General features: G+C 29.2%; 1 protein-coding gene across 5 annotated transcripts in view; it reads right to left on the bottom strand.

Moving 5' to 3' along the window:
* Positions 1-1,980: 1,980 nt before the first annotated feature.
* Positions 1,981-14,489, bottom strand: part of LOC106473811 (serine/threonine-protein phosphatase 6 regulatory ankyrin repeat subunit C-like) — a 15,704-nt gene continuing 3,195 nt past the window's right edge. For 2 of the 5 annotated variants that reach the window (XM_022402200.1, XM_022402201.1), the window contains exons 3-9: positions 14,034-14,122; positions 12,156-12,260; positions 10,572-10,623; positions 9,474-9,593; positions 6,973-7,071; positions 3,017-3,079; positions 1,984-2,290 (exon numbers count right to left, since the gene is read on the bottom strand). In XM_022402200.1, the coding sequence (XP_022257908.1) occupies positions 2,115-2,290; positions 3,017-3,079; positions 6,973-7,071; positions 9,474-9,593; positions 10,572-10,623; positions 12,156-12,260; positions 14,034-14,122 (704 nt within the window). In that variant the 3' untranslated portion in view covers positions 1,984-2,114. Of the gene's footprint in view, positions 2,291-3,016; positions 3,080-6,972; positions 7,072-9,473; positions 9,594-10,571; positions 10,624-12,155; positions 12,261-14,033; positions 14,123-14,489 lie in introns of all 5 variants that reach the window. The other 3 variants (XM_022402198.1, XM_022402199.1, XM_013934486.2) reach the window with 3 other exon arrangements.

Below are 14,489 nucleotides of genomic sequence, written 5' to 3'. Positions count from 1 at the left end.
CCATTAAAAAATAGATTTTGATAAAATATATATATACATTTATGTTCACCAAGTTATTTTTCTTATTTAAGGAGATGATGCCGTAGTGACAACTAGACCATGGCAGTCATCGCCACCCACCTTAGGAGGGCTGAAACCAGGAGACAAGGCTGTATCAGATGAGTTTCCGTTAGTATGGAAAAGAATAAATTAGTGTAAGTATTGAAGATCTGTTCAAATAATAAGGTATACTTGTAAAATATAAATCAACAGATATATATGAAATATCTACTAAAATATGAAATAGTAAAATTAGATCTTTTCTTCTGACATAAATGACTTGATTTATAGGGGGATTAATCTGAGAGTATTGTTGACGATTGGAATATGCAATGAAAGAACGCATTTATATTTCTTCACTCATTTTATATTAAAGCTTGTATTTTGACCTTGTGTATTTCAACTGACAAGTCTCTAGCGAAGCCTGCATAAAAACTAAGTCATAACTACATTTATGACATGTACATATCTTGGTAATAATAATAAACTATCAGTTTACAATTAAGCTAATTTATTGGTTATGAAGTAATTTTTAAACTGCTCCCGGTTCAAGAGTAATTTATTCCAGTGACAACAAAACAGTGTCTATAGCTCACTATGGAGCTTTGGGCTTCAACTAACTAAGTTAAAATTTATAATTCATAGATCTTTATTGTGTGTCATATTCATTAATAAGAAAATCTCTGATGAATATATGCTTTTAAATTTACAAACATAAAATGATTTGTTTTTAGGTTATGATTTTTGGCACAAATTGATGTTCAGCAAAACACTTACTGGTTAAAAAAAGGGTGAATAAAATTAGTATTAAGAAGAAAAAAATATATATTAGAATAATTCATTGTCATCTTTCTAAAATTTAAATTATGTACATTGTTGTTGTACATACAGCTCATCTCTGTTATTGTGTTATCATTACTTTCCATACAGTGGTTTCATTTTGGTTTGTTTTTAATTTTGTGCAGAGCTACTCGAGGGCTATCTGTACTAGCCTTCCTTAATTTAGCAGTGATAGACTAGAAGGAAAGCAGCTAGTCAGCACCAACTCTTGGGATAGTCTTTCACCAACAAACAGTGGGATTAACTGTCACATTATAACACTCCCATGGCTGAAACAGTTAGCATGTTTGGTGTGATGAGAATTCAAACCTGTAACCCTCAGATTGAGAGTCGAGTGGCTTAACCACCAGGCCATACAATGACTTCATATCTGATCCCATATTGTTGAATTATGATTTCACAATTAGCAAATTCAATATACAAACCTGTGTAATTCACTTCAAATGTGGACCAACTCTAATTTAAATAATCTTTTTTTTCTCTCTCTGTTCCTTTCATGAACTTCTGATATCTATCTCCATTACTGTTATATTATACACTACCACTATTATATATGTAACTTGGAAAGCTTGGTTAATTTAATCACAAAAAACATGTTGGCAGAGCTAGTGATTATGTTATTTTAGCTTAATATTGCTTCACTAACGAAGAGTTATAGGAGAAGCAGAATAAATAGCACTCCGATTCTAAGTATTAAAAACTGCATGGTTTTTAGGATAAATTGTTTAATAAAATAAATTCTTGTTTATTTTTCTCAGCATCTTTTGTTGTGATGGTGAAAACATTGACGTCAGAAGTTACACGAATGATATTTTATTTTTACTTTCAGTGTCTTCTTGTGGAATACCCCAACATTCTTTACTATTCCAAGATGTCTTTAATAGGAAGCGAAACAAACGGAATGCTCCTTTTTTTGTAATATAAACTGAATAACGTAAGTGTCTTAATAGAAAAATCATTTGTATCTGAAAAATTTAAAATGTAGAAATATTAAAAATATAGCAACAATATTATAAAATATTTTATATAACAAATACAGTAAAATTGTTAAAGGACATTAACATCCATATAATAAAAATAATTATTTTGAAATAAAGCTATCTTGTGTTTTTAAATAATTAATAAGTATAAAACTAACAACACATTGATAAAATTGGTTTTGGAATGCCTCAAAAACATCACTGAATGAAAGGTTAGGATTAACAAGGCTGACGAGTGATTTTATAACTTATAGTTTAAAACGATTTTCTATGTTTAGAATTACTACGAACTACTTTAGACTCAGCCAAATATTTCTTGGGTGGACTCATTAAACCAAGCAGGCTGCGGACAGGACTGTGTGGTTCTCCGTTTTGGGGTAGGGATGATGATACCATGTACTTAGCTAGGAGTTCGGCAACTTCTCTATGATCTAGAAGAATAATTAGAGCACAAATATAATCAAAGGAAATCAACAGTTGAATAGTAAGATAGTGAATTATGGAATGTCACCCTGGAAGATGAAATATATTTTCCCGTCAGTCTACATACTTAATTTTCTGTAAATCCAAAGATAAGTTACACTGTATATACTCTATAAAGTTGTGACGAGAATCATTTTGTTACATTTATAAGATCTAAAACATGGATCGTCTTGGGTAAATTCTAACATATTTTTAAAGAAAAAAGTCTCAAATATTTCAAAACTACTACTAAACGATTATTATTCGGTCTAAGGTTTCAGACATTCTTACTGCAGATGGTTTTTATCCCTTGACAAGAGTTACAAATTTATATTAAAAAAATCAAGTGAGAATAATCTATAAGTTTGGTTTGTAATAATAAAACGACAGTTTAAAATATGAAAGTATATTGAATCAAAGTTACATGTACAATAAGAGCATTTCTGGATGATTAACGGCCATTTGTATGATATTTGACCACCTTAGTTTTCCACGTATATGAAACCCTGTCAATATTTGTTTTTACTTTCATTAAATTTCATTTGAATTATTGAAGATATAAATTATTTAATAATACACTTACCTCTACTAGCTGCTAACAATACACTTACCTCTACTAGTTGCTAATAGCACACTTACCACTAATAGCTGCTAATAATACACTTACCAGTACTAACTGCTAATAATACACCTACCTCTACTAGCTGCTAATTGCACTGGCAGTACACCACATTTTGTAGTAATACCGGGATCTGCACCTGTAAAGAATTACCACTTCATTAAGAAATAAATATTAATAAAACCATTAATATATTTTCAAAATAGTGAGAACAATTTATGCTACTGTGTACAATATAACAATATATATTAGTAGAAAACCAGCTTACAGTGCAACAATATATATTAGTAGATAACCAGCTTACAGTACAACAATATATATTAGTAGGAAACCAGCTTACAGTGCAACAATATATATTAGTAGGAAACCAGCTTACAGTACAACAATATATATTACTAGAAAACCAGCTTACAGTACAACAATATATATTAGTATAAAACCAGCTTACAGTACAACAATATATATTAGTAGAAAACCAGCTTACAGTACAATATATATTAGCAGAAAACCAGCTTACAGTACAACAATATATATTAGTAGAAAACCAGCTTACAGTACAACAGTATATATTAGTAGAAAACCAGCTTACAGTACAACAATATATATTAGTAGAAAACCAGCTTACAGTACAATATATATTAGCAGATAACCAGCCTACAGTACAATATATATTAGTAACTGTAAGCTGGTTTTCTGCTAATATATATTGTTGTACTGTAAGCTGGTTATCTGCTAATATATATTGTTGTACTGTAAGCTGGTTTTCTACTAATATATATTGTTGTGAAAACCAGCTTACAGTACAACAATATATATTAGTAGAAAACCAGCTTACAGTACAACAATATATATTAGTAGAAAACCAGCTTACAGTACAACAATATATATTAGTAGAAAACCAGCTTACAGTACAACAATATATATTAGCAGAAAACCAGCTTACAGTACAATATATATTATATATATTGTTGTACTGTAAGCTGGTTTTCTACTAATATATATTGTTGTACTGTAAGCTGGTTTTCTGCTAATATATATTGTTGTACTGTAAGCTGGTTTTCTACTAATATATATTGTTGTACTGTAAGCTGGTTTTCTACCAATATATATTGTACTGTAAGCTGGTTATCTGCTTAATAGAAAACCAGCTTACAGTACAACAATATATATTAGCAGAAAACCAGCTTTGTATTTGTTAATTTAAAAAATGAAATTCAAAACCTTTTTTATGTCAATACTGTAGTACTTCTTATATGATAAAGTTAAAGTCCAGAGGAACATTTTTGAGAAATATGTGTTTTTTTTTACATGTAGAATAAGTACTATGTACCAAACTAAGTAAAACTATAAAAAAAATGTGACATTTGAAAAAAAATATTGTGATACATATAGATTTAAAAAACATAACACCAGTTGTGTTATTTCAAAAATTTCAACCCACATCAAGGTTTCATGGGGAACTGTTATAATGTGATATTTACCACAATTGGAGAATTAGATTCGAGATTGTGCTATGTTAACTTTCAACGCAGACATTTGTAAATTTTTTTAGAAGTTTATCAACATTTTTTGTTACAAGTTTCAGAAAACAAAACTGTAACACGAATGTTGAAAATATGAGTTCAGTTGAGGTGTTTATTGTTCTTGTAAAACATATTAATATAGCAGTTATGGTCTACTAAAAGCAATTCCATGTATGGTAAAGCTTAAATTAAACAAGCTTGAACCTTGTGATACTGAAGTTTGTAACTACAAAGTATCTATCAGAGTTTCCATACTAAACTTTTAATATGGTACTTGTATCTTCACAAAATTTGGCAAGCTTTCAATAAACATTACAAGTCTTTGGTACACAAAAAAATAGATTTTTTAATTAAGTATTTTTACTAAATTTCTGTCTGTGAATAGATGGAGTCAAAGTGTTGACTACTCCAATTGCAAAGTGATTTCTAATGTTAAAAAATTAAAAATACTTTACATTTAAAAATTGTCAAATTTAATTTGCATAATCTCTAAAACCTCCTAAATAAATATAAATTTTTTTTTACAGCAAAACTTTATATTTTATCTGTTATTTTCTCTACTGTATCTCTATACCCATTTGGTCAATTTGATTGACCTCGTAATTACCATAAAAATATGAAATAATTCTAAATTACCCTTTCTTCTTTCTAGAATACTGCAAATTATAACACAAAACTACAACTGTTTATTGTAATTAGTTTAAAGCTCATAACAGTATACATTTATGCATAGTTTTATTGGCCTTTGAACTGTGTCTAACTAATAATCCTGCCACACAAGTTGTAAATCACTCGGTGACCGTGTACCTCATGTTACTGTATTGATTTATGTAACACACACGTTTTTCACGAGCATACCTTGTGAAGAATTTTTATTGTTACTTTTTCATTATCTTATCTGATCTAACCTAATAAGTTTCTAATTTTTATATTTTAGTCACTTTTATAATAACAAATGAAGAATAACCACGAAAAACAAGAAACATACTACTTATCTGGGTCCTTTTCTTTTATGCTGTCAACTGTTGATTAAAGTTAAACCTACTTTTTCATACTAGTGGTACTACAATGCTAAATAATTTTTATTTAATTAAATAATGCATCTAAGAACACAATAAAAATATGCTCAAATCCTTTAACTATCATAATTTACCTGGCTTTCTATCTGTGCGATAAGAGCTTTTTAAAATTCAGCTAAGTTCTTTGATGTGAATATTGGAGAAAAAGTTTCAAAATAGACAATGTCCTATACGGAAAACAGTGTAATTTAATACATTATTTGATAGATTAAAACTTTGGTTTTCTATTGGTTATAAGTAATATAGTATAAAACATCAGAGACAGCTATGGGAACGTTGTAAAAGAGAGGATGCAACAGGCGGGCGTGACAAGCAAGTCTGGTTTTCTGGTTTATGACTCCATAAATAAATAAGATTGTAGACTAGAAAAATTATGTTTTACCTCAGTAATGTATATATATATTATAATGCGTAATTTACGTTAAATTTTATATTTCTCAGAAGGCTGGTAAAAAAATTGGAAAGGAGGGAAGGCCTAGAGAACAAACATCACAATTCTCATACTAGAGGAGATTGGGGATTTGAAAAAAATATTTCCTTATAAAATAAAGAACTTAAAACTTATATAATATCAAAACTTGATCTATTAACCATGTTTATTCCATATATACTTGTATATAATGGTAATAAAGTAGCAACTTTCTCAAAAGGCATGTCTTGCACTTTGACCTGCCCATAGTGAGAGAGTTAAACATTGCCTGTGATAATAAAATAAATTCATTGCATTTATCATCATTAATCACATTAGTATTTACTACATGTATGTTGTTCTTTAGTTCAGTGGTTCTGAACTTTTTTAATGTTATTTTAAAACACAGAAACTCATAAATTTAATATGGCTTCCTTTTTGGCATAACAAATATAGAAGAGAAATGAGTTTTAAATTTATACTTAGTTACTTTGGTATACAGTTTTAATACACCCTTTTTTTACAAAATTTTCTTAAAAAGTGTTTGGACCTGATAGAAATTAGTTAAGTTTGTTTGTAATTAAGTCACAAAGTTATACAATAGGCTATCTGTGCTCTGCTGACCACGGGTATCGAAACCTGGATTCTAGTGTTGTAAGTCCGCAGACATACCGCTGTGCCACTGGGGGGCAATTAGTTAAGCTCAGCTTGAATTTTATTTGTCAACTCAGATTGATATAGAATAATTTGTATTTCTCTTGGTACTTGTATTTTAAACTCTATTACAACATTTTGAAGATTCTTCATACCACAAGTATAAAGATTTAGAGCATTAAATAAGTCACTACTTTCAAACCTTTGCTAGGTTTCTACTGAGAGCTTTCACTGTAATATAGATTTGACTCTAGCTGACAAAGTGATATAATTTCACTTTCAACTGGAAGAAACAGAGATAAGTGAATACTAAAATCTATTAAAACAATTTAGCCCAAGGGTTAAGTTCACTATATAATGTCTATACCATTTTTCAACAGGAAGTCAGTCAGCAGAATGTTGCCTTTAGAGGCTGACTGGTGTAAGGCTGTAAAACCTGCTTTATTCTGTTGGTTCACATCACAGCCTGCAATGAAAAATATAAATGAATAAAAACATCTAATATATGAGTCAAGGAAGTTTGTTAAATATAGTTATTCATGAAAAGGATGACAATAAAAACAGTTTCTTCAGAATCTGAGTAAAGAGGTTTAACAATAAACAACAAAATACAAGCTTGTTTCTTGCAATTTAAAAACAACAACATTACAGTTTTAGAGTTATATTTTAAAGTATTAAACCATCAACAAATAACAGTATATACTGATCTTTTCATGTTACATCAACGCAACTTTTTGTTTTACATTTTCAAAGAAACACTACTGTTAAAGATCACGAAGAATATAGGTAATGTGCTAACTCATACTGTTGCATTGTATTTTAGTTTAAATTACAAATAGTTGGAAATTTAAGGATGTGAGTGTATCATTTCATGCTAAATATATCCACATTAAACTTCATAACTATTATTTAAATTAAATGGTATGTGTAATCATTATAATGTCATGTGTTGCAAAAACAAACAAACACTTTATTTGGGATCTAATAGATTCCAAGTTAGTAGTATCAATATCCAAGTAGTTAAACCATGCACCTTTCAGGTCTAAAACTATCTTCTTCTGAACACCACACAAAACTATGTAGAAATTAAATGTTATTTTTGGTTCAATAATATTTACAGTTCAAGATAAATACAGGTTATTAGTATCCCCAAATATTGTACTAGTCTAAAAATGTTTACTTCTATTATAAGTAACAAATCTGTCATGAGGTATAATTATGACTATTTTACATTTAGGCTTAGAAGTTAAATAAACATTTCATTAAAACTTAAATATATATACGTGCATATGAAAAATTGATAACAATACGACAAATAATAGTTTGTTATTCAATTAAAATTAAACCGATTATGTAATTACGTTTCTTCCAAAAGATAATTTCAAAAGCCTTATAATTAAAACAGCAACTCTGAAGCTATGAAACACCTTTCAAGGCTCAAAAATGGTATAATCAAACAAAGTGGTAGTTTAGTAGCCAAAATAAAAAAAAGAGAGACGAAAGCAAACTACTGTAGTCTTTTTCTGTTTACATAATTTGCTTATTATGTATGAAATATACTTGCTTATTCTTCTTCTCCCAAATTAAAAATGTTATTTCTTTTGGCTTATTCTGAACATCTTAAACAGGTTGCAAAATTTCATTCACCAGCTTTGCCTATTTTTGTTTCTAGAGCCATATATGAAGTATTCCAGAAAATGTTAAAAGTTGTCAATACCACAACTATGTCCAGCAATAAAAAAACGTTCAACTATTCTTTTCTTAGTACACACATGTGAAGAGGAAAGTTCCATGTGCACATTTGAAATAAACCCATATTTTACCATTATTTGGCACTTAAAAAGAAAAAAAATCTCCCTCTGGCTCAGCAGTAAATCTGAAGGCTTATAACACTAAAAACCAGTTTCCAATACCTGTGGTGGGCTCAGCATATATTCCATTGTGTAATTTTGTGTTTAATAACAAAACAAACCAAAAAATGATTAACACCAAGTCCATAGCAAATGCTGGACTAAGCACTTGCAATATGAGCACATGGCAACCATGGCCATGTGATCCTTACTTTACCTTTTGCAACTTTTATGATATATACTACAGCTAGTGTTAGTGGCATGAAGCAAAGAATTCAATCTATGTCTATCTAGCTGAACCAGTTACATATTTATTTATTCTTGAAAGAACATCACATCAGCAGTGAGAGAGAAAGAATGTTGATTAATAAAAATAAAAAATACCCTCCTTCCCTTCATCTGGTTACTCTTGTTCTCAGAGTTCACTGCAAGAGTATTGAGTTGATGTAACATACAAAAATATGTGAAATCAATCCAAAAACATTTGAGTGAAAAATAAAAAACACAATTATGCTTACGACTAAACAGTAGGTGGCATTTACATTAAATTTGGCTTCTAATTCATCTAAGAATCACCACCGACTTCACTAAATAAAATGTGATATGATGAAATGATGAATAAAATAATCCACTGTGAGTAATGGTAATTGTTTTATTTTGCCGTGTTCAACAGATATCACCAAATGTTTGGGTTAAAGTAGAATTTTGGCTTTTTTCCCCTCAAATATGTTTGAATAGATTCTGTAGTTTTGAGCACACTGAACTATCTAATCTGAATAACCTACTCAGTAACATAATTTATCTATGTAAAAAATGACTTGGTATACAAATTCTTGTGAATTAGAAATCAAATTCAATGGATTTTATTAAACTTGTTGCAATAAGACAGACTGTAAATTAAATACAATAAAAAATAACAAACATAAAATGAATATACATAAAAGTCCTGTTTAATTAGATATGATGAAATACATTATATTTAATAATAAAAGAAACAACTATTATAGTATAAACCAACCAGCTTCTAAAAGAGATGAAATCAGTGTTAGTTCTGGATTCTTGGAGTTAAGGTATCCATAAGTTGCCAAATAAAGAGCACTATCTAAGCAATCTTTTGTTGTTACCTTGACCTCAGCCCCTAATTAATTATTCAAGACAGACATAAATCAGTTAATAAATTTTCATACATGAATATTAAATATGTAAGTACAGAGTATAACATTCACTAACTATGATTCACTAACTAATACATTTAGATAAAACAGTTGCTTATATATGTGGAGAAATGCAATATGTGTGAATTTATCACCTAATGATTCAAGAACAACTTTGTTTAAAATTCTATTAAAATTTCAAAGTACAATAATCCAAACACATATTTTTTAAAATTCTGATGAGAATAATGTAAAATCTATTTCCTAAATACATCAAATTTTTCAAAACTAACATGATTATATATATATATATATTTAATGCTTAAATGTAAGTGATAAACAATTTCAGAAAAATTCAGACTACTGTTAGTATTACCTGATACTAGTCGTTATACATTGTATATACAGAAAAGCTAGCATAAGATAATACTTATTAACCCAAATCATTCAATAAGGTATAATTTGAATTTTTGTCCCCATTTTATAATGTTTAAGTTATAAATGTGACTATGGTTTCAAGTAACTATAACTACTAGAAAATTTTAAAAAATATATCCACATTTTCTATATTGATAAGCTGTTTATCAAAATAATGGAAACTAGTTTATTTATGTATCTTTTGCACAATAAACAATAGTTAATTGTGTCAAATTATATAGGTTAAAATGCATCTTTTTTTTTACAAATTAAAAAGAAAAAACAATTTATTTATTTAAAAAAAACAGTTTATTTATAAACTAAATCTATATAGACCTTCGATGCAGTTTTACACATAATTTTAACACCTAAGTAGCTACCCGTTTTCTAAACCAAGTAAACTAGCTAAATCAAAAGATTAATAATATCAAACATAGCTTTATATTTTTTTAGATACGATCATAAAAATTACTGTTTAATCAATGACTAAGTTTTATATAGCCCAATAAACAATAAAGTTAAGGGGTAAAACTGAAACAGCTTACCTCTTTCTAACATAAAATTCACAAGACTTTTGTTTCCACTGATACAAGCACACTAAGATGTTGCAAAATCAAAAACAGTATATTGTGAACCACATGAACACAACACCAGAAAAATAACTAGCTACATATAAAAGCAGAGTATTATAATCAAAACATTTTTAGATAATATTGTTTCAAAGTGTACAACAGGATCAATGTAAAATGTTAAATCATGACAAATAAATTGAAAATACTACACCATACTAGTTTTGGTTTTTCATTACCACAGATAACGATAATATAAAAAATGGAATATTTCACCCAATGAAAGCTGAAACATACAGAGATTCTGAGCTGCTTTCAATCACTATATTAATATTTTACCAAAGAAAGGTTGCATTAGTTACCTCTCACGGCAACTACTACATTTCTAAGTTAATATATTCAACACCAATAATTAAACCAGTAAACATGCAGTGTTATCAGACTAATGTCTGAGGCAGCAAATTCTACTTCTATTTTGTTTTATTTATTATTCCTTCTATTGTTTAATTCAACTATGAATATTTAGTTATATTAAAGCACTAACTCACCTTCTAGCTAGAACACAATGATTTCGAATATGTATACAAGTATTATGAAACTTACTCAACTGATGTACAGATACTAATGTTGTGAAAAATTATGTAGATTTATGGTAATAGCTAGTCACATACAGTGTAACCTTGTGGTCTAACCACTAAATTAAAAGCTTCCTCTGACCTTGAAAACAAGTTAGTTCATGAGATATAATTAGAACAAATTATTGCTCAATATTGTTCTTGATATTGAGAAGTGGTTTAATTTTGAAACATTGTGTTATTAATTAGTGAATTTGGTTTTTCTTCTTTTGGTCCTTTTTCCTAGTTCCTTTGATATTTATTGAAATTAATAACATTGAAATTTATGTTCTACTGTTTATTAACATTTGTACCCAGTCCTGGCCATGCACAAGTTTACTAATTGTTTTTTGTTGTAAGAGACAAAATTTGTATTCAAGTTATATGAACGTTTTATTTTAGATTTCTGTTGCTATATTTTAATGAACGTTTTTTTGTTTGACCATGGTTGTAGCTAGATTTTGTTTAATACATTACAAATGTAGGGATAAGTTAATTTTTTTTTTTCAAATGTATTGCAAAGATATATTAGATAACCACCAATTTATTTGAAGAGGCTCAACAAGTTAGGCGAAAAAGATGAAAGATTTACAAAAAATTATAGCAAGCAAAATTTATTATAAGAAATTAATAACAATAAAAAACACTAAACATAATTACTACAAACAACATGTACATAATGACAACAAGGGATAAAATAGAAAACTGTTGATGACAGTGAGTGTTAGAAAGAGGATGGAAAAAGTTTTGTTTCTGACCCGATGGTTAAAAAAGCTATTAGGATTTGCCAGACTGATTAAGACTGACTTACGATGTCTAGGCATTAATAATATACAACTATACAAGTATATTAATTATCAAATGAGTTTGTTCCTATAATTTTGATATAATCAATATCCAAATTCACTGGTTTTTATTATATCCATAGGATCTGAATTGTTCTTACCAAAAACAAAGTCAACCCTGTCCTCTCTTCTGGCCAGTCAACATCGTAGTTGCATGTCTTTATTACTTCCATGCAACGTTCAGAATGTCCTGGCAAATAAGCAGTCTAATAAAAACATTGAAAAATATGCATAAAAAGTTTTCACCTTCAAACTTCTAAAAGTCATCTGTAACCAACTTGTCTAGATTATACTTCCATTAAGATATGTAAAAGGTCACATTTTTGTTTAATGGGACATAAACTCTTTGAACTAAATTATACAATTATTAAACATTTCTGGACAGAAGCACATTAATAGGTTTCGCCACCTTGCACGTTACTTGCATTAGATAATACAAACAATGCATAAAATTTAGTTTGAATAGAAGCTAGGAATAGGGAGAAAGGTCCATTTTGTTTGAGAAGTAGGCTTAACTCATCAGGTTTCAGGAATAGAAAGAAAGGCCAAGTTTGTCTGAGAAGTAGGCTTAACTCATCAGGTTTCAGGAATAGGAAGAAAGGTCCATTTTGTTTGAGAAGTAGGCTTAACTCATCAGGTTTCAGGAATAGGAAGAAAGGCCAAGTTTGTCTGAGAAGTAGGCTTAACTCATCAGGTTCCTAACTATCATGAAACCTAAACAATTATAATTATACACATATAAAACATATCTCAATAAAAACAAATTTAGAACTTATAAAAGACTTTTCTTTTCTTCTATTATAGAACTTTTTATTCTGATTTTATCCTTTAGACTGTACTAGTTTGAGTACCTGTCCACTGTTGGGTGAAATAAAAACTGACTTGTGACAAAGGATAGGAAATTGTGCTTCTATTTTTTTTTCTTCTTAACATAATAAACATTAAAAGTGCAATAAAATTACATAAAGGTACCAATACTGAAAAGAAAGACATACTGTTTTCAAGAATTCTAACAATAGTAGTTACATAGTTTGTTCTAATGCTGAGGGATATACGTCATTGGTAATTTTTCCGAAATTAGATGGGGGGGGGGGGCAAACTCCCCATGCCCTTCCTCATGTCATCCTGTATCATTGTATCAAGTTTTGGTGCTGATTGATCAAGAAATGTGGAAACATATAATGAACAGATACATACACACACACACACACTATACTGACGTTTATTTATATTGACATGTGCAGGTTTCCGTTGTCATTCTCAAGAAGTTAGTACCTGTTCTGCCTGTGGGTAGAATGACTGTAATTCTGTACATTGTACAAAAAATATCAACTTAATGGTAGAACAGGTGTTGGTAAAAGGTTACAACCTGATCTATGTTTTAATGAGAATGACCAGTCACTAGTCACTCTGGGTAAATATCTTGATTTGATCTCTTGTTATCCTGTGAACCCTCCCATCATACAATTACAGTATAGAAATATTTCTAACAAAGTTAAAGATGATTAAGATCAGGAAGAACTTGAATCTGAGACGCTGGTTATCATGTAAACATTTAGTCAACTATTGTTGCCTCTTCAATGTGTTGTTAAGTCTCAATTTTTTTTCAGTAGTTATTAATTAGGTCATGATCTGAAGACTCATTATATTGCCTCTTCAATGTGTTGTTAAGTCTCAATTTTTTCTTCAGTAGTTATTAATTACGTCATGATCTGAAGACTCACTATAGTTTGTAATAAGCTCAGAATCTGTCTGTGCCATTCAATTTTTTTCTGGTTGGAAATATAAGTTTTAAGCGTTTTAGCTAAAGCACGGTCCTTATATATCTAATATAGCGACCATTGCTAAAGTTGTGGGTTTTAGTCTAAATTTTCTGCTTTTAATCCTTCTAAGAAAATTCCTTACATGACATGATGATTTGTTACTCTTACAAAACTCCTATTGCTAAATAAAGCACCTGTAATGCTACTTAAACTTACTTTTGCCAAGTCAAAAACACTGTGATGAATTGGCTGTCTATCTTCCTTCTTTCTCTTCTTAATGGTACTCACTTCAGCATTGCTGAAAGCTTTATAACGAAAAAAATAAAACAATAATAGAAATACAACTTTGACTTTCAATGTATAGATGCTACAGATTAAATCATGCTACATTAAGCAAAACATACTTACAATGGTTTCATAATTACCAGTAGATAAACTGTATCTATATTGACATTTTGCACATAGATCTGTTTTATCTGTGCCATATCATATATTTTAGATAACCAAAACACATGCAAATTGCCACCTGTGAATACAAATAACTTTTAATGGCTGGAGACGGCTTGAATGGGTAATGAAGAAAAACTTTAATATAACAGCAAATGTTACCCATTCAAGCCGTCTCCAGCCATTATTAGTCTCAAAGTGGGTTCCTCGGCATCGAACAAATAA

Source organism: Limulus polyphemus, unplaced genomic scaffold, assembly GCF_000517525.1.
Source record: "Limulus polyphemus unplaced genomic scaffold, Limulus_polyphemus-2.1.2 Scaffold6517, whole genome shotgun sequence".
Lineage (NCBI taxonomy): Eukaryota > Metazoa > Arthropoda > Merostomata > Xiphosura > Limulidae > Limulus > Limulus polyphemus.
Note: the sequence above shows the minus strand (reverse complement) of the source record. Positions and strands in the feature narration are given on the sequence as shown.